General features: G+C 41.7%; 1 protein-coding gene across 3 annotated transcripts; it reads right to left on the minus strand.

Moving 5' to 3' along the window:
• On the minus strand, nucleotides 1-27,691 carry palm1b (paralemmin 1b). 3 transcript variants are annotated; one of them, XM_061063342.1, is made up of 6 exons: nucleotides 27,145-27,691; nucleotides 12,241-12,283; nucleotides 11,552-11,632; nucleotides 4,220-4,335; nucleotides 3,544-3,614; nucleotides 1-3,303 (listed from the first exon to the last, which is right to left on the minus strand). In XM_061063342.1, the coding sequence occupies exons 2-6, from the start codon at nucleotides 12,280-12,282 to the stop codon at nucleotides 2,933-2,935; spliced, it is 681 nt and encodes a 226-aa protein (XP_060919325.1). In that variant the 5' UTR covers nucleotide 12,283; nucleotides 27,145-27,691; the 3' UTR covers nucleotides 1-2,932. The 3 variants fall into 3 exon arrangements, with proteins under 3 accessions (XP_060919325.1, XP_060919326.1, XP_060919327.1); XM_061063343.1 differs by having other exon boundaries at nucleotides 27,141-27,252; XM_061063344.1 differs by lacking the exon at nucleotides 27,145-27,691 and adding an exon at nucleotides 20,939-21,102.
• Nucleotides 27,692-27,961: the final 270 nt, after the last annotated feature.

Here is a 27,961-nt window from a genome sequence, read left to right on the forward strand (position 1 = left end):
TTGCTGTAAACAAACAGTAGTTTTATTCGAGATTAAACATTGAGACAACCACAGAATAGATGAACAGGCATTGGTCTAACACGAGGTTGCTTTTTCTGCTGCTGCCCCAGAGACCCACTAGTTAGCATAGCTGAGGCTCAACAAATGTACAATGTGTACAGATGTATACCTATAAAGATGCACACATATATACATGTGTATATACAGTACATTAACACATAAACTGTCCGTAAGTCTCCTGCATAAAGTTTTTATCCTGGCAAAAACGTAGTCTTCTAGTAGTCGTCTGTATTAGAGTATTTTAAAGACACCAACAGAAGTGTGCATCTATTTATCTATTGTCTGAGCTGCATTTATATAAAATGATTGCTATATTCTAGCATTGTTGTGTAGTATCAGGAGATTAGAAGGCAGTGGGGTCATCGTGACCAGGAGCAGAGCAAGAAAAACCCCCAGCCTAAAAATGGCGGCAGACAGACAAGTCCAACCAACTGAACCTGACAAAAGGCACCAACAATACACAGATGTAGTTATCTTTTTTTAAAAATACACACATCAAATACAATATACTGCCTTGCAAAGAGGCCATAGGAAAAGAAAAAAAAAACATGAGAGTCAATATAAGAAACAAAGTTGCAAGTTGTACAATTACATTTGAACTGCACATATGGAAAGCATAGGCTATATTTCATCGGTCCACGCCTGCTGACCCCCCTGTGGAATGTAAGAAGGGATCATTTCTCTGGTGGTAAATGCCGGCAGGACTTGAGAGAATGCATCTGGCACTGAAGGTTGCAATAGTCTCTCTTTTATCAACATGTGAATGCAGGAGGCAGTATATTCCCACAATCCGCACCCCCCTCCCCCTGTGAGTGAGACTGAGAGGGAATGAGCTGAAAAGAAAAATAAGTTGGTGGATGGAGTGTGTCAGACGAGAGTGGATTAGCACCAACTTCAGAGGTTTTTTTGTACTGCGTGTGTGTCTCCGAGCATAGAAGGTGGGGCAGTGTGCGTTCGGTGATGTGAGGTTGTCAAAGTGTGATAATGAGACAAAGGTGATAGTGGAGGGTGAATCAGAGACATGGACAAGACTGGGGAACGACGGAAGCAATTGATGGCCTAGCATCTCTATCAGCATGTCATCAATCACAGCACAACTGGATCTGTCTGACAAATGAGGGAGGAGACACGGGCCAAAATGTATCTCAACAGGCCTTCTGGGGTTGGATTTGCTTTAGTAAACATGCACAATTGTCTTGCAAGCAAACTATACAATTTACAATGGTTAGAGTGGCTTTCCGTACACAATGGGGCCTATAATAAATTTACTGTAAAGCTTGGTTTACTGGGCAAGACTACATTCCTTTTCTCAAAGACCCACTCTAAGATCCCCCCATGTTTTTTCCCCCTTAACTGTAAATCTATTCAAGTGCTATGGGGCCCAGGTCTACAAAGAGTCAGGGGTTAAACTGGGAGCAAGCAGGACAGAAACCAGTAGCCGACCAACAACACACAGTGACATTACAGTATCATCAGATTTTATTTGGTTCATAAAGAGACAAAAAGCTTTTCATCTTTCTTTCTTTCTTTTTCACGGTGAGCTAAGCACGCCCGCCCCCTCCTCTTCTTCGCGGATCCCAATTTAACCCCTGGATTTTTTTTACATTCATGTGAACATGAATCAGCGTGGAATAAAAAGACCTGACAAGTGACAAGACAGCCCAAACAGTTTGCAAGGCTTCATGCAGTGCTACCTCATAAGATTTACATTAGTTCTACTGTTGAGAGATCAAAAAAATAAAAGGAATTGAAGCATTTCCCAACGCTTGCGGAATGGGTTTTTCTGCGTGACTCTAATGACCATAAACTAAGTGTATCCATCTTATTTAAAAAATACAAACGCTGTGATCTCCGTGTACATGTGTTACATATAGTATCTATGAGAAGCTAAATGCATTATGGTCACAGCTCTACGTAGCCTCTTAAATCTCTGTGCTGCAGATTTATTTATTTTTTAACTTGAAAGCACATTTCTAACACTGCCAATTCTATTAAGTGTTACTGATAGAAAGACTTGTGTGACTAAAGATAGAAGCGTCATGGGTCTAAAGAAAGCGCGGACACTTGTTATGATTGTAATGCAAATCTGGAAGTGCCTCACAAGCTTACATGCAGTTAATGATTGGAGATGATATAGAGAACCTGAAACAATAAATACATTGTATAAAACATAATTTCATATCAATATATTAAAATACTATTTAAAATAATATCTTAGACAATATTGCAATATGAAATTGACCGATAAATAGTTGGTAGGCCTACACAGAGAAATATAGATATATATTTAAGTGTCTGTGTCCTTCATAGTTTTGCTGTTTTGACTTAAATGATTTGACGTTTCCAGATTTGCCCCGGAGGGTAGCGGTACAATCCAGAGAGCTAATACATTTTCTTTTTTCTTTTTTTTCCAACAATAATAACAATGAACTTACAGTACACAGTCCCATAATAAAGATATACATACTGAATACAATATAAATGTCAAGACAGAAAAATAGAAAAATATCAATAGAAATCATAAGTCAAATACATATCAGAGAAAGTATACAGAGTAACGTGTACTTATGAGTCTCTGTGGTTCTTGTTGTTGTTGTTGTTGTTGTTGTTGTTGTTGTTGTCGCTGGAGCTCGTCCTGGCTCTCATTGTTGGTATATCGGCTGTGTAACTGTACTTTTGTTATCTTATTCCAGTCCTGACACACGCATACTCCCACACAACACAAAGTAAAACACATCTGCAAATACAGACACATGCAATGGCGCACATGCCTGCACAGGAACAGGTGTGCAATCACCCAAACACACACACACACACACACACACACACACACACACACGCTCCCACACACAGACATACACACGCACGCCCCTCACATGACCGTGCAGCATTTGCAGGTCTGTTTCTTCTCCTTCTCCTTCTCGGCATCCTCTCCGCCTCCGTTGGCTTTTTCTTTCTCCGCCATGCTCCCGTTCGGTGGAGCCTGCTCGTCTGTGGCCGCCTCCCCTCCCGCTTTCCCCTCGCCGTCCTCAATGACGACGAACTCAGCCTTCACGTTGCCGTCCACCCCTTCCACGGCGCGGTTCTCCTGCTCCTCCTCCACCGTCTTGTAGCCCATGAACACCAGGGTGACGGGGTTGTCGGCGCTGGCTTGGTCCGGACTGGGACCCAGCAGTTTGGCCTCGATCCCTGTCACCTCTCTCTTTGGGGTCTGCCCAGAGGACTGCACTACCCCGTTCTCACCTACAGGGGGCGCCAGAGCATCATTGAGAAGTTGGGAGAGTGCAAAAGGAAAGAGGGTGATCAGAGAGACAAAGAAAGAAAGGAAACATTGTTTTAATGACCTCCGCTGGAAAAGGAAAAATGTAATAGAGCAAATGAAAAAGGCCATTTATAGCTTGCTCTCTCTTTCTGACAAAGGTGATGAGGATAGTTGTCATGGTTTCCTATGTCATCATTTGTTGCCATGGGTACTCAGCCTACCTCCATTTTCTTTGGCCACACCCTTTTTGGCTGGAGTGTCTGTCTCCAGTTCTTCAATCTCTTGCTCAAGCCTGCCCCAGAAACACACACACATGTAAATAAATCATTCAAATGTGTCATTTCTCTACATTACATAGACGATAATTAATATATGAGAACACTTTAAAGTACATAAACAGTAAAAAAAAAAAAATGGGTCAAAGTCATGTTCCTTTAGACATTAAATTTAGCTGACTTTGTTAGCAACATGAACCTTTGCAAATTTGTAGTTTTCATTACAAAAAATAATTATATATGGCGTCTGAACTCTGACATGTCGAGAGTAAAACATGATTTATTACATGACCCCTAACACATGTACCATAAGTCACATTTTTGTGGTCTCACTGTCTCATTGAAATCACGTTTCTTGAAATTTGTCAAAAATTGTCATTCAAATAATATTACATTACTTATAGGTCGCTGTTACCACACATTACATCATCCGCCCTGTGTGCTTACTGTGCCACACCGATCAGCCAGTGTTGTCTGGGGCACCGTAACACTTCCAATCCATTATTAAAGTAGTCACGGCGGCTTGAAGAATGAGAGAGTACGTCTACACACACTCGACCCACTCACTTTCAAACGCCAACAACATTCTGCACTTTCTGTTTCAGGTTTTGTAGATGCTGACCTGAGGATGACCTGCTCCAGAAGTTTGGTCTTCACCTCGTCCTCATGCAGACGCTGCTGAGTCTCCTCCTCTGCTGGAGCGCCGTCTAACAACCAGCGCTCCCTCAACGCCTTCGACTGCAAGAGGAGAAATTTTCAAAAAAAGGAAGAAAAGGTATCAGTAAACGCAGAGAATGTCTTTCCTTTATGAATTCATTATAATGTCAGTGTACATCTTGCTTGAAAAAAGTTTAAAAAAAGAAGAACAAATTTCATTATAATCGCCCCATGTGTTCGGGTGTAAAAGCCTGGAGTAGGCCTTTTGATCGTGCTTCTTTCTTTCTTCTTCTGCAGCAGTTGATTGATTCATTAGCAGAACTTCCCAAAATGCCACGCATTCCCCCCCCCTCCTTCCTCCCTTGGACACCAGTGTAATTCTTTGTGATGTGATTAGTGCCACTTTCCACTGAGAACAACAAGCCCTTTAGCTAATCTAGAACGTTAAAATCCACCAGTGTTGAGCGTCCAGCACGCCTCTGCCACTCACAGCAGATTCTGTCAAATTCTTCAACTGCTGCCAACTCGTTGTTGCCAAGTGGACTGTGGCACCGGGCCAGATCATCAAGGCCTCTGGCACGGAGCAGAAATCTCCAAACTAAGATATCATTCTCCAATTACACTCAATTGTGCATGTGATTGCAAATCTAGATAATTCACTGGAAGATAAACAACAAACTGGTTATCATCTAAAGCCACATCAAATTCTTCCAAGAGGAAATGTGACTGTGACTAAATAAACTGATTTTACTAGTTAATCATGGGACAAGATAACCACAGCAACATGGGAATAATATGGATACATTTTGTTCTAATGGAGGTACTTCACTTTACGGTTTCCTTCCCCTACCACTCTTCTTTAAAAATATCTTAGTACTCCATGTTTATTTCCTCTATCAAGCTCTGTATTCTTATCTTGACTCCCCGTCAACATTCCCTCCTGCAGATAAGCTAATATCAAAGCAAATACTTGGCATGCTTTGAGGTAAATATAACAGTGTGTCTTCCTCGCAGCTGTTTAGAGCGTGCAGTGAAAGAGAACTCTTGCTTGCCCGTATGGAAAAAAAAGTGCTCGAGAAAAAACGCTCGTGTTTTCATTGGTTGGACTGAAAATCTGGACCTGTGCTTTTTGTGAATTCTTCTGCAGTGATGCAACAAGAATTTCTCCAGCAAAACCCCCTGTTTTTTTGTTTTTTTTTCTCCCCCTCATCCGACGCGCCCCTTCCTCCTTGCTCTTTTATGCATCTCTATCCACTCTAAAGTTCATGAACTTCTGGTTTGTGGATGTTATGTTGAATGAGATTGTAAATGTCAGGCTGTTTTTGCGCCAATCTGTGTTTATCTGTTTCAATCTGTTAAAGCGCCTCTTGTGCTGTCTCAACTCCTGCTTTCCCTATTGAGTAATTGAGCTCCAGACATCCAGAGCTTCACAGCGCGTGCACACACACACACACACATTCACACGGTGTAATTCAACACTCTTCTTACTCCAGCCCTGCGTGGTCTCTTGGGCCCTGAATCTAACCCTTTCTCTCCCTCTCTACTCTACTAAATCTTGCTCACTCTCTCGCCACACCCTACTTCCCCCAACGCCTGACATCACTTAATGTACCCACTCATGCATACGCAAGCACGCAAGCACGCCGCACACACAAACACTAACACACACCAGTGTGTGCGCCGACAGTCGTAAAGCTGGACGCTGGAGTTATGTCTCTCTCCATTGTTCTTTCGAGTAAAAGCTGCAAACGTAAGCTAGCAGACAATGGGCGGAATTGTGATACTGGCAGGCATATACACACAAGCATACACATACACACACACACACACACACACACACACACACACACACACACACACACACACACACACACACACACACACACACGTGCAAACACAAAATGAACTGACCAGCTGTAAGGAGAAGGGCTTATTTCCTAAATTAACCTGGCATCTCTCCCTCTACAAAGTGTCATCTGTTTTCCCTGAATAGACATTTATTCCTCCAAAAAGTATAATCCCTTTCCCTGAAAATAAAAAAAACATCAGGTTTTTTATTCATATGATCAACTCTTACCAAACTGCTGAATCAGCATTTTGAATAACTCAAATCAGTGTTGATTCTTTCTTTTTTTTTTTAAAGGAAATCGTCATAATTAGAGGACAGCTTGTTTGCTGACTTGCCATGATATAGATGAGAAGATAAATAGCACTGTCACAACTGTTTGGTGAATAATAAACTAGAGCCATGAGGTGGTAGTAAAATACTTTAAATTGTGACATTGGACGTACATATTGTTTTGAGTCTTTGAAGAATTAAACTTAGAAGATGTTTATGTTGCCATTATCTTGTGTTACTTAAAAGTCGATGTAATTAGTGCAGACAGAAGGGGTCAATAAACGCTCTTTATTCATGTGTGTGCGCACAAACTTCAGGCCAGCCCTGCACATGTCAGTGCCCGTGTTGGGCCACCCCCAGTCCCAAAAGTCTGTACACGCCCCTGAGAGACAGGACAGTGGATAGAGTCTGAAACCAGGGAGAGAGAACGAGTGGAAAAGGAGCCACAGGCTTGATTCAATGAACACGCGCCGCCTGCTTTGAGGACTATACATCCTCTGTACATGCATGTACTAACCACTAGGCCACCGGCACCACAGTACCATCATTTTTAAATACGCTTTAAAGGCGATGGTAGTTTGATTTTCTCATCGTTTCTGATTAGTGCTAAATGCTGTCTCCTCTAAAGGCATCAAATACAGGGTGTAGACATGACTTAAAAAGGAAAAATGATCAGCGATGTTAAAGTTTGCACTCATTACTTTCTAGAAGTATAGCAATGATAAGTCGTTGCATATTGGAATGCGACTATTCATATACTCGTGTATAAACTGTGTTTTATTGAAACACCGTGAGATGTTGACATTTCAAGGTTCTAATTAAGACCTCAAGCTGCTGTGTGTGTAATAATATCTGCCCTCGCTTGCTAATTAAAGACATAACTCCTACTAATGCTCATTGTGTTAACATTGTATTGGTGTATGTGTGTGTGTTTATTATCCAGTATTAGTGGGCAGGTATACCCTTATAAAAACGTGGTGCGTAAACGAGACATTTATTGGCTTTTCCACATGAACGCCGCCTCTGGAAAAGCCATAGATGCTGCGGGTTTTCACAAAGAGCTTTCTAATGCTCCTGTACGGCGTGATTACACTTCCCCTCAGTGTGTGCGTGTGTGTGTGTGTGTGTGTGTGTGTGTGTGTGTGTGTGTGTGTTTTTGTGCATGAGACGAAAGTGGGGTGCGGCGGGTCTAAGAGCTGTTTCCTGTTGGTGGGAGTGGGACAAAAATCTGTTTCCTCTGCCAAAGCCCTCCTCATTGTCTGAGGCTTCTGTGTTCTTCTATGAAGCATCGCACACACAAGTGAACACACACGAAAAAACACGTACAGATACACACTTACAAAAGGTTTGCTCTGAAAATAGAAAAAGTGGGAGCATGCAAGGGCAATGACACAGGTCACAGTCACTTTAAGCCACAAACGCCTGCCTGCACAAGCTTGTACACACCGCAACCTTTTCTCGTATCTGTGACCTGCTGGATTGTCCGGCGCTGAAATAGCTTTGATAGTGCTGACACATACGCTGACAAAAAGCTTGGGCTCTGATATAATGCGTGTGTGTGTGTGTTTTTTAGGGAGTGTGTGCATGTGTGTGTGTGTGTGTGTGTGTGTGTGTGTATGATCAGCATGTGGAGGAGCTGTTGGTGTTATCTGCACGTCCACTCTGAACATTCCGTGACAGCAGCATTTAGGGAGGATCTCTGTGTGTGTGTGTCTGATGGATTTGAAAGGAATTGTTTGATTTTTTAGATTTTGCTGCTCGGGAGTGTAAAACCACTGACACGTAAACTATAATTCCTGAAAACACCGACCTGCTTGTGTCAAGTTGTGGTAATAGAAAGGGAGAGGTTTGTATTTTGGGGTCAGGTTGCTTTTGGAAAGAATTGTACTCATAAAAACATCTTAATCTCATCGGAGGGAGGAGGGGGGGGTTCAAGCAAATATTAAACAAGGTGGAACAAAGGTGTTCTCAGAAGATGTTTCAGCCCGGGATAGAGGCAAATATTTAGCTTTTACTTTCTGCAAAGTGAAGTCTGCCAGGTAAAACATAGAGACTAATGTGCAAAGAAAAGACAACACAGTCTATGGCTGCAGCGAAGGTACAGCTAAGATGATTTGAACCGATCATGATTACGCTTCTTCTCTGTAACATACAAAACAGGGAATAAGGTTGTCAAAATGTTCAATTATTTTCTTATTTTAAAAAAATATATACAGTATATATTATGCTATTATTGTATAGGACAGCTGAAGGGGGACAGGAAATGTTGGGAGGAAAGAGTGAGTGAAGGACCGAGGTCGGATTTGAACCCACGGTCGCTGTGATGCGGACTCTGTACAAGGGGGTGTGCAACATAACAATATTTTGATATATTCACGATACCACAATCTCAAAAATGATTCCGTATCTGTTATTTTAATGACCGCTTGTATCGAAAAGCTTTTTAAAAAAATGAATTTGTGCCATTTTGACAGTGTGCAGCAGTTGGCCTGCATTGCTTAATTGACACAACCCCTCAGGTTACTTGAGGTCATGTTTTTCCTTTTCTTCATTTATTTAAGTCTTCTCTCATTTCCTGTTTTACTTTGTACTTACCCACCCTTTCCGAATTGTCACAGTTCAGTAGTCAGTACGTACTATTCAGTAGGGAGTTTCAGTATACTGAACTTTCGTGGTCATTCAGTGGTCATCTTTTGGGTCCACCTCAGTATACTGAACATTTCAGCATGGATACTAACTTCCGGGTTTTATGCAGTATGGATCGGACGCGTGCTTTCAGGAAATTAATTGTATTTTACCACCCACAATGCTGTGCGAAATTAAACGTAAATCGTCACTTCACGTCCGCCTCCAAATCAAAACAAAAACGAGCGTGGATTAATTGAATCAATTTTTAATCTAGAGTTAAAGTCCCGACTGAAATCACTACTTTTAATTAACAACAGAAAATATAACAAATATCTGCATTATTATAAAACCTTTCCCCCTCTATTTAAATAATGATTTCACTATTTAAATGCGTCTTTATTGGTTTATTTTACTTTATATTCTGTATATTACTGTCTTTCTTTTGTACTTTTCTTTATGTACTGTATGTCATTTAGTTATTTAATCTGCCTTTTACTTGATTTACATTGTGATATTGTTTTTTTTTGTTTACCTTACTGTATATGCGCATTACTCATCTTGAATAAAGCTAAACAAAAAAACAACAAAAAAAAAACAGGTGAATGCGGCCGGTTCGGGAAACGTAAATGACGGCACTTCCATACTGAATGAATCAGACGAAGTAGGAACAAATATCTGCCTACTGTGCACGCCTACTCAATAGTAGGTATTAACAGTATACAGCACTGATAGTAGGTACCGCCTACTGCCTACTGCCTACTGAAAGATTGAGTAGGCACTTGGCAATTCGGATACAGCCCAAGTCTCTGTCCCTGTGATCCTACTCCCTGTGTTTTCCTGCCTTATTCTTGCCTGATTGTGCACACCTGTGTCTTGTTACCTCCTGATGGTCTGTAAAGTTAAGAGTGTCCTCCCTCTTGTTGCTACTTCGTTGTGTGTTTCTTTGTGTCGCCTGATTCCAGCCTTTTCTTCTTGTTTTTTTTACCATTGCCTGCCTTCTCGCTTTTTGCCTTTTGCCCGCACCTTATTTGGGTTTGTTTGCACCCCTGACTGCTTACCTGTGTACAGACTTGGACTGTTTATGAAAACTCTGCTCTTACTGAACTCTGCCTCCTGTGAGTCTGCATGTTGGATCCGTGTTTCTATCTGGTGTTGTTATTAATATTTAACAGGAAATTACCCAATATTGGGTTCCAAGGTTTTCTGTGGTGTCAAAACAAGTTTCCATATTGTTTGATTTTTCTAGACTCGTATCAAAGTTTTAAAATCTGGCGTCATGTAAACCCTCAAAGGGAATGTCAAGTACATCTGTGCATTAAAAAAAAAGAATTGAAACATTTACCTGGCACACGAATATGGGTAAGGACTGAGGAGTTTGTGTTACCAGTAAAAAAAAAAAGGTTTGATCTCAGTTGTTTCCTCCTCTTTAGATCCTTGCTTGTGTTGTACTCACTCTCACATGTACGTCGCTGTAGACAAAAGCGTCTGCTAAATGAATTGTAGAATTGGTAGCTGACCACATGAGGGATCAAAAGTTTTTAGTTGGTGAAACGGCCTCTCTTGAAAGTGGGTTGAGGAGCAGCAGGGGACATGGCATTGATTACCGTTCACAATTACTAACATCTACTAATGACATCTACTCTCCAGCTGTGTTTTGGCTTTTCTTTCTAGTTGAAGTTTTTAATTGAGTTTGAGTTTAAGCACAGCAATGAAGAACACAGGCAGTCTAATTAACTATACATAGATGGTTATAATGTTCTTGTGGTGTTATGAATGAAACTGAAGCCATGCTGTGCTAAGTGGAAAATAACACTTGCTGTTTTTTTGTTCTTTTAAGGACCCGAGTCCTGAGGATGGATTCATTTGTGGAACTGATTCATACTGGTGTCAACATCTGCCTGTCTGACCTTCTAACACAGTAACAACAGGTAATTAGGAAGTGTTTTTCAAACCCAATGCTAACCAGTGATAGAAACGTTTATGTTTGCACAGCACTGAGTGTGTCCTGTGCACACTGTGGCTTTAAAGCTCATAGCTAAGTTATCTTTTTTTTCTCAATTATTTAGCAATCACTTTGAGTAACAATAAAGTTGAAATTTACAAGTGTATGTATGTCTAAAAATAAGGCCTCAAATGCTTCAATTAAGTTGAAAGGTCACATATATATACACACTTTATCATGACTTTCTAACACTTACATGTGTTCCTAGCCTGTCTACAAACCCCCCAGTTATGAGAAAAGTCCATCCAAAGTCCATTCGACTTTTGTCTGGACAGTTTTTGCAGAGTAAAGTGGCTGCTTCAATAACGAAATAAGGCTGCAGTAAAAAAAAAAAAAAAAATCATCCACACCACTCTAACTGAAATAAAACCTCATTAACCTTCAGGCATCTAAAACATGTAAGCAAACACTCAAACGGCTTTTACACTATTTAGATGTTATGTTTTCAAATAGCCTTTAACACTAAAAGTAGTCCCACAAGTACACCAGTGCAAATAGGGTTTAAGTGTTCTTATTGAGAATATATGTGAAGGTGGGCGTGTGCAGACCTTGAGATGCTGGAGTTGCCGTCGGTCATCATCCAGCTGCCTCCTCTTGTTTTCAATCTCTGTCTGCTTCTTCCTTTTCTCCTGTTGGAACAAATACACACACACACACACACACACACATTATGATGACTGTGCAGAAGCAGAAAAAAACAATTCAAGTTATTAAAAAACAGACTGTTTTGTAGAACACCACAATGTGCCCATGAATGTTCATATTTAAGTCTGTCCAAATTCAATTTTAAATACAGACATTTAATGAATTTGACTTCTAAGGATTTTAAACGGCTATTCTAAAAAGGAAATTGACATTAGATAAGTGGAAATGCATTGGGATATTTTGGTTATTTTCAACCGTAGCCTTGGCATTGTGTGTCTAAAAGTCAAATTAAGAGGACGAAGTGGACTCAAAGAAAGAAGCGAGAGAGAGAAAGAGACAGGAAGGAGAGACACAAAGAGACGTACAGGCAGACCAGCATAAAAAGTGCAGTGAGCTGTAGCTATTGCATTAGCCTTCGCTGTCCTCTAATGGGAGAAGGAGATGGGATTTAAAAGGTTGAGTCATTAAGACGGGGCGGTCAGACCCCTGACAGGCTGCGGTGATTTGTTGTTTCTACAGCCATCAGTGTGCCCTGATGTGCCCTCTGTGTGTGTGGACCGGAGAAAGCAAAGTGTGTGTGAAAGTTACTCACAGCGATGGCCTGGAGTCTCTCCTCTTGTGACACCTCAGCCATCCTGGATGACAGAAAGAGACAAGACAAGAGAGAGTTATAATCACACTAACATGAGACATTACACACAGTGACAAACAACTTTCCTTCACCGTATAGCGTTCACAGCCATTTACCTTCCAACCAGTGACTGAGGTTAAATGTCTTGTCTGCTTGCACTAAATCAGTGTCTCTTTTCTGTCAGGCACAGTCAGCATGGGCATGCTAATGTGCTAGTGGGACGCTGCTGGAGATTCCTGCTCTAATAGGTTCCAGATCTGAGCTACGCAGGATGCAGGATGGACGGAAGTAGAGATGAAGCAACAGTGGAGGGACTTTAACTTTAACTCAACAGAGACGGGACAAAACTACCTCAGTATTATCGTCTCTCAAAAGTCTTACAGAAACGTTCTACAGGGAATGACTGATGTTGTCCCTTTGCCATAAATCATATAAAATAATATGTAACAAAGATTGGAATATTATCTGAAAATGACCTTTCTCAACAGGGATTTTCCCTTAAGGGTGTCATATTCATTCCAGCTACAAAGAGGGCTTTTACTGAGAAGTGCTCATAGTCTCTCAATGAAGGCTGGGTACTTTACAGTCCAAATCCACTGCATGGAACTATTGACACGCTAAAGATGAGCGTGAAAACAAGCAGAAACTATTAAGATTAAGATTTATCTTTATCTTTAAAACTAAATCATTAAATTCTGAGGTAAAAGTTAAAGAGGTAAAAGTTAAGATTTGATTGGAAGTAAGCAGCTTGAAATTTGCTTTCTAGCACAAACCTCAGAAAATATTCACAATCTAAGCTTTTCAAATGGCTCATGAGAGCTAACATTACCGTTCACAATAACCTAGTCCTAACTAACTTAGCTAACTAAGCGTTAGCTAGAACTAGGATCTGACATATCATTCTTTGAAACTGTTAGTTAGGAATTGCTGGATGCTAATATTGGTTGTTTTCTTGGGTTATCAATTATGTTGCTTTTTCTTGAAATATGGCCCTGATTTAAATTTCACTATCCAATCTTTTCCATTTTTGGTCAACGGGGAGATTTTACATGTAAAATCAAACTACAACTGAATTTAAGTTATTTGTTCTTTTAGAAAGGTGTGATTTCCTTCAAATCAAACTAATGACACGGAAAGATAGACGATCAGTGGTGGTCTTCATTTATAATCCGGAGTCCGTTTTCGAGTAGCACAACAATATTTGAAACCTCAATTTGTGAAGTAGCACTCCTCAGCCGTTCTGTTGGCATTTCCGTCTTCATTAAAATAACTCTGGTTACTGTTTGATGAATGTGTAAAAAAGATCAGATTAAGATTATCTCCTGACTGGAGGCGGCAACATGTAGCACAAAAAAGTGGACTCATCATCTTAGCAGCAGCGTGCCTTTTCCAGCCTGAACTGAACCCATCACAACACACATATGGGGCTTTCATTCCTCTGCCCTGGTCCATCAAAACTCTTACAAAAGAGCAATGACACATCGACTCTAGATCTCTCCACACCCACCTCTTCTCCACTTCCAGTACAATGTGTTAAAACATGGTGGATTGTGTTGTTTCTCTCCATGACTGGCCAGGACACTCACCATCACTGTTTAAATTAGCTTGCATCATTCCTCATAAGTGCTCACGAAACTCGTTCATCAATAGAGCCTCGTATCTTGGCCTTTGCTGCGGGGTTGGTCTGATTGCACAACTTTTGATTTCCCGTACAAAGGCGTGAAAATGCAACAACACTGACTCCTCTCAATACATTAAGAGGCATACTATTTAAGGGCATGCTTGTTAGCTGGGGTCCAATCACAGAAGGTGCAGGACCAAAACCTCAGGCGTGTACTGTATCACAGAAGGACACTCTGTAAGATGCAGCAACATTTCTGAGACATTGCACACACACAAATACATTCAAACACCACACTGCTCTCTGCTCGATCGCTCAGCCACAACATCACATGGAAGAGCCTTCAGAAAAAGTAAAACCACCACTATCATCTGATCGTCCCCCCCAAACACACACATGAACACACACACTCATCCCACTGTCTAGACACATTCTTTCTAATTATCACCTTTCCCTCTGATCCAACACCAACAGAAGGAGTGATAAAACATCTGGAGATGGAGTGAAATCCAGGCAAACTCAGCATTCAATGATAAAATAAGGACGCATTAAAAAGTTATATAATGTAACCTCCTTCCCCGTCCCTCAGGTTAGAGTGGAGGCAAGGCAAGCTATCGGACCGAGCCTCATCTGCATCAGTTCATCGGGGGTATGGAGGAGATCTGGAAGCAGCAGCTGACCGTCCTGACATGTGAAAGGTCACTGTGAGCATCAGCAGAAATGAGGCAGCCTACAGCACAGCTACGACGGCAGGAAGGTGCATGGAGGTATGGACGCAACTACAGCTTAAAATAACAAAAAAACTATATATACTAGTAATTGTAAGCCAGATGAATGCCAACTGACTTACTCAACCTCAAAGTTACCTACGCCTTATCAAACACAATCAAATATATTTAAAAAAATGTCCCAAGTGAGTTAACCTTAAATCATATTTGTAATTTTCCAGATATCTATTTGTTGGTTTACACCAACCTCTAGCTTACAAACGTTGCGATCCACACCAAAAAGTTCTGTAAAGAAACCTCATGATGAGGATGTCCCATATGGTTCCAAGAAATAACGATCCTATGAGATCTCGGAGGGGAGCTCGGAGTAGAGCCGCTACTCCTTTTTCATTGAAAGGAGCCAGTTGACTAGTAGGTTCGGTATCTGATTAGGATGCTCCTTGGACGCCGTCCTTTGGAGGTTTTCCCGGGAATGCCCAACTGGGAGGAGACCCTCGGGGTAGACCCAGAGTTCACTGGAGGGATTATATATCCCGTCTGGACTGGGAACTCCTCTGAATCCACCAGTAGGAGCTAGAAAACGTTGCAGGGTGAGAGAGTGAAGTCTGGGTTGATTGCTGCCACAGAAACCAAATCGCAGATAAGCTTAAGAAAATGGATGAGCTCTTGCCAAGGTTAAATAGCCTATGAATCATCAGAAACGTTGAGCCTGAAGGTTCATTATTAGTTTTGGAAGTGGTACTAAGCTCTAGCTAATGTCTGGAAAGTTCAACAGTTACGATTCTGCATCCTTCCTGAAGTAGCAGGTTACATGGTGACAAATGTACACAGCTGACCTGTAGATAAGAGTAATACAAATGAGGAATACTCTCTAATTACAGAGTTTGCAAGACTCTGTGTTGCTCTGAGTAGTGAACTAGTGAACAAGTTATCCAGTTCAAGCCAAAGTTTTTAGTTTTTTTTAGTTTTTGTGCCTTTTAATGAACAGATAGGACAGTAGATAGAGTCGGAAATCAGGGAGAGAGAGTAGGGAATGACATGCGGGAAAGGAGCCACAGGCTGGATTCGAACCTGGGGCGCGCGCACTAACCACTGCGCCACCAGCCCCCCCCCCCCCCCCCCCCCCCCCCCCCAAGCCAAAGTTTAAAGCAGATGGACAAACTGGAGGTTAAATACTGAAGTTGTCCCTTTTTTTCAAAACCTGAATTTGAACACTTTTTCTCCAACCTTTACGCTACAACTGTAATGAATTTTTCAGATGCATTGGAAGAAGAAAAAAAAAAAACATGTCTCCCTTGTCAGAACATCCTCACACTCTGTCCTGCTGCCGCTCTCATAAATTATGTACAGACACAGAGACAGGAGAGCCGGCTCACAGACGGGCATCTTTGCAGCGTGGTGTGATTACATGTAGGATATAGAAAATAAGATGTAGATAGAGATCTGCAGACATTCACAGACAGGCCAGCAGAAACATATTGAGACGGATAAATATACCACATGTAAGTAAGTCTATACTGGCAGCAACAAACAAACAAGTAAATACAAGGGTAGGCAGGTGCACGGCAGAAGAAGTCAAGGAAATGGACTAATGACCGGCCCTATTCCCAGTTGAGTGCAGTGCTGCTGTAGCATTTCCAGGAACACATTAACCGCCCGCATAGAGCACCAGCTTCCTCTTCTAATAGCATCTTGCCCATAGTCCTCTGGCACCAGTAGTCACACTCTTTATCAGCACTAAAACACCCTGAAAGTGATGACCTTAATCTCTAATATCGAGCTAAATGAATAATAATCCTGCTGTGCATCTGTGTTAAGGGATAACATGTTGATACAGAAATCCCCAATTGAACTTCAAAGTCTTATTTTCAAGGGAGTGACGCAGTTTGTCTTGCACTGAATGAATATGTAGGATGCACCCAAATTCTGCAAGTTTTTGTTTTTGGAGAGCACCCCTTCATCACTCTTGTGGTGTGAAAAGCAACACTTTGGAAACTTTTAAAGTCAGTTTTTGTAAGTTTGTTGCATTAAAAATGTTCTGGAAAAGTTGGTTCAAGAAACACTTAATCCTTCGCTACAAAGTACTTGAGTGAAAAAGGTCAGCGAGTACACGCTGTACAAAACTGTGCACGAGGCGAGTGACACTGTGACGCCGAGACACCCGTGGGCCATCCATCTATTCGTCTGTCAGTGGTACTGTGTGATTTCACCGCGTGTCATCACCAATAATCTAGGATTATCTTCCACCAAACACCGCGGCACCCTAGAGTTAGACACACTGCAGGATCCTGAGCCTTCACTCCCACGCTCACACATACTCGGATGCACAGATTTCTGTAAAGCTTGTTTTTCAGCATCTGTGCTTAATTAAATAGTAAACACTTCAATGCACAATGCACAGACGGATCTAACACCTACAACATTGTAACCATATGGGGTGCCCTCTTTGCTTGACTGATAAGAATGGAATGAACAAAAAGCATGAATACAGGAACAAAAATCCAAGAAATGTTCACAAGAAGGAAACTTAAAGCAACTATATGCAACTTTTACAACTTAAAATAGTCTCAAATGTTAATTTATAGCACAATAACTTTCAAGAGGAAGAATGGCGCGTTCCCATATCCAAAGCCTGTTTATTGCAGAATGTAATTTTGGGCCGAGGTCATCTTGCGAGAAGTGCCTACGGCTTTGCGGTGCTAGTTCACACAAGCCTTCAGTTATGAAAAGAAGCCAGTTAGTCTGTATCTCTACGGTTTGATACAATGGCTGAGGCTAAGAGACAGAAGAGTGATGGATGACGGATGAAGCCAAGAAAGAGAGAAGCAGAGTGTACATCCTTGCAGATATTATTCATAACAGATTGGGATGTGACGTTATGGGCTGTGTTGTTATCCGTGTCATGGTTGTCTCATGTTTAGCAGCTTTACCAGCTGCAGAACGGCCCATGTGAAAGTCACCGTATAATGTTTATGTTAGCATATCCAAGATGGCAGAAGAAGTCCAATTATATGGTGAGAGTTTTTCCCTTTATATCAACGCTACTTTTAATTTTCTCTTATTCAAAGTATGGAATGAGTGGAAAGGCACAGAGAGTATCAAGCACTTGGATTGCACATAGTGGTTACAGGATATGATCTTTACCTCCCCCCCATTGAGAACTTTTCATTAATTCTGTGCTGGGTGAAAAGGCTACATATGGCGTGTTTAAGAAAATGTGGATTCTGCATTATTTAGAGCAGAGGGCCACAGACAGGCTGAGAGACGGGCTTAAACACTGTAGTTCTTTCCAGTTTAAAAAAGGATTTGTTGACAATGGCTAACAGTATATCGACTATAACAAGCCTTATCCTGTGTACTGATAAAAAATACTGAAGAACCTCATTGTTAACCAATCAACAAACAGGTCTGTTATCCAGCCAAACAAACAGGCAGAACAGGTTGCACACAGTAGAAGATGGGAGACATGGAGAGAATCAAACTAATTGAACACATTTGGTGTCACGCTTCGACAAATGTCCTCAAACAGCCTCTCACAGTTTTCACTGCTGGCATACAAATTCTAATAACCAATTTGTGCAGAGCCCTTTTCTGCCTGGTGAAAGGAAAAATGTGATCGCTCAGGTGTCAACTCATAACAGCAAGAACCTTTTAACTGATATTCTGCAGCCTTAATGAAACTCCTCAGCACTCACACCGACAGTGCTGTGTGTGGAAGGCAGAGAAATGAGAAAATAGAGGTTAAGGACGGGTTAAATGACTTAATGCTTACTATTAAAAGCCCGCACGCAAACAAGAAAGTAGTTATTTTCCGGCTATTCTTGAATGAAAAAGGGATGCACATACACACAGAGAGAAAAACATACACACAAAATAACACCGTCTGACTCTGAAGCGTTCCCTCTTCAGAAAGAATGATGACTGTGAGAATGACTCTCGAGTTTAATGACCCAGAACCTGCTTTAGAAAAACTGAGAGAGTCTGCAAGAGGAAAACTAATCTCAAATCCCGTTCACGCTCGCTGTGCTGGAGAGGCACTTCTTTCTCCGTCTCTCTACTCCCCACTTCCACGGCTTCCTTCCTCCAGGCCAAAAGAGCAAAAGGACAACAATGCTCCTCCCTGCGTTTCTGCCCCGGCCACACACATACTCACACCAGACGAGCACGCACACACCCCCGACTCCTCCGCCAACGCGCACGCAGCTCGGCATCTTTTTTATCCGAGGCGCAACACCATTTCTGACAAACGTAAACACTGCGGTGCCAATAAAAACTGGAGGAAGTCCGTTGAGGTCACATGTTAGTATTCCAAGGTCAGAGGGTTAAAAACTCCTTTCCCTCCAGAGGTCGCGCGTAAATAACAGGCCTGTCAGAACAGAGGAGAGTGAAATACTGGGCAGCATTCATTCTCAGTGGACAAATGAGCCGCCACACACAGACTGAGACTCGTGGGGTGTGATGAAGAGGTCACAGAGGAGTGAGAGTCAGATGGATATCTTACTTCTCCCACTCTAAGAATGGCACAGTAATAAGCTGAGGTCTTCCAGTCTGTGTATCAAGTTCACAAGAGGGGTGGGAATCACTATGATACGATACCATATGATACACGTTATGTGGCCCCCAATAACATTAACATCATGATTCATCGATTCTGTGATAAGCCATATATTTCATATACTCATATAGATAAATCACAATATCAGATTCATGGAAGATTAAAGATGCTCCTAAAAAGGGTAAATGCAGGATTAACGTATTTATTCACTGCAATTTGGTTTCATTTTCACCTCTTTTCACGCTTCAACACTTGAATACTTTCTACTGATGTCTGACATTATCCTGCTGTCTTCCTCTTTTTTTTTTAATCCCTCTGTCAACTTCTTCTTTGGCCAATCAACTTCTGTTCACGTTAGCATCACTCCAGACACAAGCAAACACTCTGAGGAGTGATGAAGAGGTGTCACGGAGAGTCAAATTGGCCATCTGTTTAAAGCACTGAAATAAAAAATAAAAAATGAGGCACGGGTGAACTATCAGATCTGTCAGGATAACAATATAGATATATAAGTATTGTTATTTTTTCAAAGTTAAATATTTTCTCCGATGACTGGTTGCACTTACATTATTTCATTGGACAGAATGCAGAAGCAGGGTCAAACATAGATTAGCATTTTCTACAATTCCTCCCATTTGCATGGCTCCAAAAAAGACTAGATCCAGACTTCTCATAAACACATATGGCGTCTATTTTTCAAACCTTTAATAAAAGTACAAAGGTTCACCAGTTACTACTTCCTTGTTGACAAGCTTGTTAGATGTAAATAGGCATTATATATCCAAGTTACTGTTTGTTAAGAGAGTTGTTATTCATAATATAGAATCTTCATAAATTTGCTGAGTTATTTAAACCCTCGCGGATCATATTAAGATCATCAGAGCTTAAAATAAATAAAGCATTAACTTGGAGATTACTCAGGAAACTTGTAGTTGTTGACATCATAGTTATGAAGTGAAGACCGAAATAAGTGTCGACTGAGCAAAAATGCTACGAACATACATGCTAATTGGCATCTTGGTCACGTTCAACATGTGTTCCTTTTCACATGAGGTGCTATTTTTCAGACTGATTATCCTCGGCCTACACACGCCTTTGAATGTAACTCCTATTTCCTGACTGTTAGCTTTGTAGTCCTGAACAGCTGGAGAACCATGGTGACATCATATTGGCAATTTATCCAAGATGAAACATCTGCTTTCATAATCTCAGAGGCCGAGTATGGCTGTCTATGTCTCCATCAGTGCAGGTCAGTGTACCGTACAGTGTTGTTGGTTTGAAATCTTTTATAAGACCTGGTTTGACTTTTGGACCTGAATTGTTTGCAACATTTTTATAAACTTTCTTGTTTGAATGACTGGAAATGTAGCTCCCTTACTGTAAACCTGCACTACATTCCTCCTCCTCACTTTAAAGAAGTGACACCTTGCAACTTTGAGCAAAACCCAAATCATGTGTCGTCTAACTTCTTTTGAAGGCAAATGTATTCATAGCTTTTCTGAACAGACTCACTTGAAGGGTGGGGTAAGAAAAGCCAGCCATTATGGAGAGGGTGTCAACCTGATAATCTTTCAAATTATGTGTATAGCAGCGCACAATATTTCCTTTGAAGGAAATCATGATGCTGCCCTCATTTCTCACAGTTATAGACAGCACTCCCATAATTCTAGTGTCACAGAGTTTAAGACAGTCTTCATCAATCCATGAACAGTACTTCTTCCTCTACCTTTACCTTGTTATAGTTTTTTTTTTTACCTGGCTTATACCTTCAGTCGCTGTTCTCACCGGCCTTCCAGACACTTATTTTTCTTTCCCTCTTGCAAGAACCCCTCAACAACACTAAGCTCAGAAGACATCCCAAATCTGTCTCTCTTCTCCGTGTGGATTCCTCCGGATCGACCTGCCTCATGCTCAGCTTTCCTTCACTTCACAACACTCAGCCTTCATTACTTCCACAACGACAAACCTTTGCACCACAAATCCCTCTCGCCACTTGCAGTCCTTCTTTACTTTTTCATGTTGGGTTGTGTATGCTGAGTCAACAGCTCTTTATTGATCCCTGTGTTTTGATCCAACCGCTGCATGGAGGTCAGAACACAGGTTCTGCTTGTAGATTGACAACAAATATGTACATTGATACAGTAGGTCTACTCTGCGAGGTTAGAAAGCTTCAAGTTTGGTTCAGAAAATCCATGGTCAATAGGGTGAAGCAGCATACAGGGTTTGCGTTTGGAAAGGAACAAAGTTACTGGGAACTCTCAACATACAGATATCTGTGAGCTCTGTGAGCTTCAATCCACTAGATTGTCAAAGATTGTGTTGTTAATCTAGTCAAATTTAAAGACACACTAACAATACTATATATTCAATTGAATCTTGGGTAAATTTGTCTAGGACTCCAGGCAAATGCCATAAAATGTGTTGTACCGTTTTGTATCATATCGTATTGTAAGTGGCTCTTTAGCTTCCAAAGGTGACTTGAGAATAAACTAGAGAGATAGGAAGATCATACAAAGGTCCACAATGAATATAAACGGCAATGGAGTCAGAGGTGTGCAATTGTCATTGCGATGTTGAGCTGCAACAATTAGTTTGTTCGTCAGTTAACTGATTGGAAGGAGTTTTCATTTGATTTTTGACAACCAGGTTACATCAGGGAGTTTTCATAGAAGGGCTTGAATCCAGATGTTCCTGAAAGAGTTAATCTCCAGGGAACTGCTCGCCTCAAAAATTGCAATGTGAGAGCAACTGAACATTTTTACACAATGCATCCTTTGTAGAAGTGTTCTCATACTGAAAAGAATCTGTCCCTATCTATGGATACCGCTTTGGGAATCAATCACCTGATTGTTGGCTGATTACAAAACATTTAGCACAACAATGTGACAAATTCTTGACTGTGTTATCCAGTTATCGAGGCTAACTGTATTTCAACAAGTAGACCAACTGAATTGCAATCGGTTCATACGATCCTCATCTTAAATGCTACCTTAATCCTTAGTCTGCATCTTTTTGTGGAAACAATTATCAGCATCAGCATCAGCATCAACTCAAGCTGCTGACAGCTTTGCTTTTATGTTTAGAGGAGGTCAATTTCTATAGTAGACTGTCTCCTGCTGTCCTTGTGCGCTCTTTGGTCAATCAGTAAAGTCCATATAGCCGGATATAGGAAGCCTATGGACCTGCATTATTGGAGCAGCCTCTCAGCATTTACACAGGAACCATTAGGCCTTCCCCTATGGCAAGATCCCAATCCCCACTTAAGTCCCTCAAGAGGCTCCGGAACTGGTTATGCTAAGTATGTTTGTCCAATATCATCCTGTGCAATCTCGTTCTGGATTATTGTGTCAAAAACAAGGGGACAAGACCTCATATTCATTCTCCTCCAGCAGCCATAAACCACATGTGAATGTGAATAATTGTGTGTGTGTTTGTGTGTGTGCATTTGTGTGTGTGTGTGTGTGTGTGTGTGTGTGTGTGTTTGTGGTATCAGGCTCAGGTTATCTACAGTGCAAAAAGATGGATGGTCCCACTCTGCTTCTTATCAATAGCACTTTTGATACAATCTATGCAACAAAACTGGTGATCGTCATATGAGCGCACAAGTGTGTATGTTTGTGAGTGAGTGTGTGTGTGTGTGTGTTGCAGGAGGGCTGCATAAAACTCAGACAAATGCACAAACACATACTCCTGAGCACAATTTCCTCTGAGATTAAAATGACTTAGAGTCTAAAAATGACAAGACAGACTATCTGCTGGGAAGAGAGTGAAAAAAACAAATCCTCTTTCGCCTTATCTGTCATGACAAAGCAGCAAGGAGGGGGGTTGTAATGAGAGATAGTCAGACAAAAAAAAGGAAAGAAATGTGACTTTCCAGGAAGAAAAAAGGAGGCCGAGAATAACGGAAAGAGAAGAAAAAAAAAACCTTGAGGTGGAAAGGGCAAGGTGGATTGCATCACATTATCAAATCATATCTCCCGTCTCTACAATCTGCCCAGATGTTTCCACTTATCACTCTGAATGCAAGTTGAGCTAAGCTTTCATTTCTCTCTTTTGCCCTACAATACTACCTTTGAGCACAGTACAAAACAGTAACTGTAAGGGCTTCTGTAATGCATGACATTCATTTTCCTCAAGTAGCACACTGCTGTGATTTTATAACCACTGCATGAATGGTTTCTTAATGACAGCAGGGTCAGCGAGGGTAATTAGAAATATCCATCACTCTGGGCCTTCTGGCTCAGGGGCAGGATGGGAACCCTGTGGTGTTGTACCGACCACTTTCGCTGAAATGCTAGCAAATTGCAATCATGCAATCGCAGAGGGAGCGCTATATTAAAAGTCAAATATAAGTTGTTTCGCTCTCTTAAGCAGTTACCAAACACCCCAGCACTTTTCATTAAACCTGCATTAACAGCCTCTGTTTATGGCACTGGGGACAGTACCTGTAAAGCAGTCATAAAACATGACCGGACATGCTATCATCTCTAAAGTTAAGACACATAATTAGCAAACAGTTACCAAATCCAGCAATTATGGAGCAACATTAGCTTGTATTTGAAGGAGGGTATGACCTTAAAAGTGTAAGTCATCTTGCAGATGTGTTTCAGCGTTTGCCAACTTCTAAAAGAGGGGAACAATTGGATTAAATCTGCCAAATGGATTGGACTCAAGCCACAGCGTTAACTAGCCAGTAGCTCCTTCTGTCTGTGAGCTGTTCTTGTTCGGCTTAACAAATGGTGGTTCTATTGCAAAGGGTTCTCTCCCAGGGAAAGAATTTCAAAGTTGATTAAATGATTTCAAATGATTTTAAATTCAGACTATACTGATGGTCTGAAGTGAAGAAAACACTCAGAAAGCAGTCATGTGTGGCTAACGTTAGCAGTGATAGCACAGCCAGCCTGCACTCCTCCTCGCAGGTTAATGTCCACATGTCTGTGCTGGTTAGTTACCAACGCTCTGGTCAAGTGGTTATATGCCAGAATAACCTGACACAGCCTACAGCTTTGTGTCCATTTTCTGGATAAAAAGACTGCCAAACTGTTCCATGCTATGAGAGGCAATCTGTCCACTGAGCTGGTTTACATCCTGGTAGTAGAGCTTTATGACAGTATGGTAGCCATTAACCGGCAGCTGCTTAGACACAACATTAAACAGTCATTGAGGGCCTAAACTGATAAAGATATAAAATATGAGTTGAACCTTCTAGTAATTCTGCCTACTAGCGAGGTTGATGACGTGTAATCAATGTCTTTTCTTTTTTGCTGACGACAGCTCAGTGTGGAAACAATGTTGATAATATTTGTGAGACTTTACCACAGAGACATTTTAGATCAATAAAACCAAAACAAAACACTGAAAGAAGCTAAATTAGTGTAGTGCTAACAAGTTGCAGAGTTCTGATCTGATTCTCTGCGGGTTTGTTTGACTGGCAGCCCTTTTCACATACAACTAGTGCTATGATCAATTGCTAATGTAAAGATATTGATTAGACCCAATCCCTGGATGGGTTAATGGCATGTATGTGGGTTACCAGGGACATAATTAAGCATTAGGTACCTATTTAAGCTTAGTTGACTAGGGCAGTTGAGTCTGCTTTCCTGGCAACAGTTTTACACTTTCACTCCAAGCAGCGGCTCAATAAGCAGTTTTCTTCCAGACTTGCTCATTGAGGATTTCTGTTGGAGCCGTCTGGACTTTGGATCTGACTGAAAGGCGTTTGGCTGTACAGGTAGTTGGTAGTATAAAGTGCTGTTTCACATTTCACAGTTTTTTTTTAACATGACAAGGTTAATATTTGGATGCATGACTGTTCAGTTACCAGCCTGTTTCCACTATCTGAATAGTTGAAAGCAGAGCCATCCCAGTGCCCAGCCAGTCAGAACAGATGAAAGTCATCAACACACAAAAACACACGTACCTTTCATCTTTTTTTTTTGTCTCTCATTCTTGCATAGACTGACTAGAAAAAAAAACCACACCCAAAGCTGCCAAATGCAAACACACAAACAGTGGAGCGCACAATAGCTCACGCTCAAAAATGTAGCTGTCCAGAGTCGTAATGCTGGATGATGATTGGCTGGACAAGACAAGTGCTGTCAGCTCTACTGGGAGTCGCTGACACAACACAGAGCAGCCGAGCGGATATAGACCCAACGCTCACACACCCTGCCAGGCTGAGGCCTGACATGGACTTAACATGTCTCGCTCATACAATAAAATGACAGAAAAGACAACAAACAGTTCACGTGCTGAGATGAGCTGCTAATTCTTTCCCTCTTTTTGTGCGTTTGAACATGTACTCCTCATTAATAGTCTGAGTCTCAGTCGTTCTCAGTGATTCTCAAGTGTACAAAGTGTTATTACAGCCACGGTTATAATTATGAATTTGTAACTTTTATACACTCAGAGATCTGCATATAAGGTGTTCCACAAGGATATATTCAAGTATCTGTATTTTTCTTGGCTGTTTAATTAAATGAGGGCAATTAGTGTTATTCCATGACTCTTGATCTTGAACTTTGACACAACATCCAACATTGTAAGAACAAAAGACATCAATCCTTGCACTTGTTCCGATGTGAACGCTCTTTATCAAGTACCTCTAGTTAGTTTTCATCATTAACACTCTTATTCACACTTGGGCTGTCACCTTTGATTAAAAAAAAGACACCACACTGCACTTAATTCTACAGTGTTGCCAGGATTCAAACAGGTGTCACTGGAGCTATTTCAACAAATAAAACAAAAGAGTCGACGTCCTGTCCTGACTTCGAGGACTCAATGGGCGTGTTGTGTTTTACCGACTCCGTGCTATCATCAGGAACTTGATGGCATTTGCGACAAAGATGTAGTCCACGAGGAACAATGGAACGAAAGACCAAACAAAAACACAAGCTTTGTCTTGTTGAGTCTCTACACCTGCTGGGATCAAACACGATCACGAAAACAGTAAACTAGGAGGTGTTGGTCCTATAGTGACATTGTTCTATTCAGAGACAGGAATAGCCACAGAAAGCAGTGCACACACGCACACGCACGCACACACACACACACACACACACACACACACACACACACACACACACACACACACACAAGCCTACGTGATATTGTGACAGCACAGAGGAGCCAGACTCCATCACCATTAGCAACCTGAGCTGTAATTCATTTGAGTCAGGGATGCACAGACTCACTCGGTGGTATCCTAAACCACACTGCCTGGTCCACTGCACACAGTGTAAATTCCAGACAGGAGTATGTAATGGCCATTGGCTTTTTTTTTTTTTTCTTTTTCAGCTCATGCGCGCCATGTTGGAGGCAGCAGACTGCTCATATCATCACAACACACAGAAATGCCCTGTTACTCTCCTCCACACAGCCTGTACAGCCTGTCAGCATCTCTCACACAGTCATGCACGGCTGGCGCCACTGCGAATCCACCGTCAAGAGAAGAAGAAAAAAAAAAAAACAACACACACATCCTGAAACACTCTCCCCGCTAAATAGATCGATATTACATGATGGACCATCAAAGTCATTCGCGTAAACACCCGTTACACCTGTCTGTGAGGCTGTACCGTAGCTTCAGAGCACAGTACAGTGGAGCAGGCCTCGGGGTATTTAACACAAGATGTTGACATGACATAATAATGCAGCTTTTTTTTTTTTTTGCCTTTAATTCATCACAAAGCGCGTGACTTTGATGTCAGCTCGTTATTTTGGAATATGCGCCTGCGCCTCTTGTGATACTAGTTGTAAGAGCAACGCTGGATGAATTAACCATGCAGATATTTTGCATGGCAATATTTTTTTTCCGGTATCCATCCCTCTGTCACCCCTCCTGCCCGACGCAAAGGATGCTAAAGGGATGCTTTAAAAAAATGCGCTGCTGGAAAAAAAAGAACCAGATAAAAAAGAAAACACGAGCACGAGCTGCCTGTAAATCACGATGTACTCACTTGCAGATCCCTGTCGCTTCCCGCCACAGACGTCTTCCAAACAGGGGTGTCTCCTTGTTTATTTCTGAACGTCAATTCGCAATACTCTTTTAACACCCCCCCTTCCCTTCCCTCTCCTCCTCCTCTCCCTCCCTCCTCTTCTTCTGCTTCTTCTTCGTCTTTTTTTTTGGCTGGCACCCCCTTCTGTCACTGCACGAGCGCACGGGAGCGCACGAGAGAAATGGCGACAGCGACGTGCGACAGCAGGAGTCTCATGGGCGATGGGGCGTCGTCTGAAGCAGGTTGAAGAAGTGTAGTTTTGGGGTGAGAGAGAGAGGGAGTCAGAGTGGTATGTGAAGGGGAGTGGGAGAGAGGGAGAGAGAGAGAGAGAGGAGGAGGGGGGGAGGATACGCCTCCCTGCCTGGTTCAGATAAAGGGGGCCCTAGCAGCGTGCGGTGATTGAGATACAGGTCCAGCTCTGGCTCTCCTCCAGCGTTATCATGTGACGTCCAAGGAACCAAGCTGTCTGCTTCAGGGCTGCAGAGGAGACCGTCGACATGCTGCCTTCAAATGGGATCACATCCAGTTCCACCAGAGGAGAAAAGAGCCATTCTTTCACTATATCTTTTCCCGCACCACTACCCCATCTAGTGGCCAGAAGACTTTATGTCAAGACTCCACAAAGATGTTTTTTTTTCATTCTGTTACGTAAATAAAGTCCAGATCTGGGGCCGGAGGTGGAGGATTATCCGTTCCTGGGATTTATTATCCAGTCAAACATTCATTAAATGAATCACAGTGATTTAACATTTGAACATTTTTTTTTCGACTACTTTTC

Source organism: Labrus mixtus, chromosome 18 (assembly GCF_963584025.1).
Source record: "Labrus mixtus chromosome 18, fLabMix1.1, whole genome shotgun sequence".
Taxonomy (NCBI): domain Eukaryota; kingdom Metazoa; phylum Chordata; class Actinopteri; order Labriformes; family Labridae; genus Labrus; species Labrus mixtus.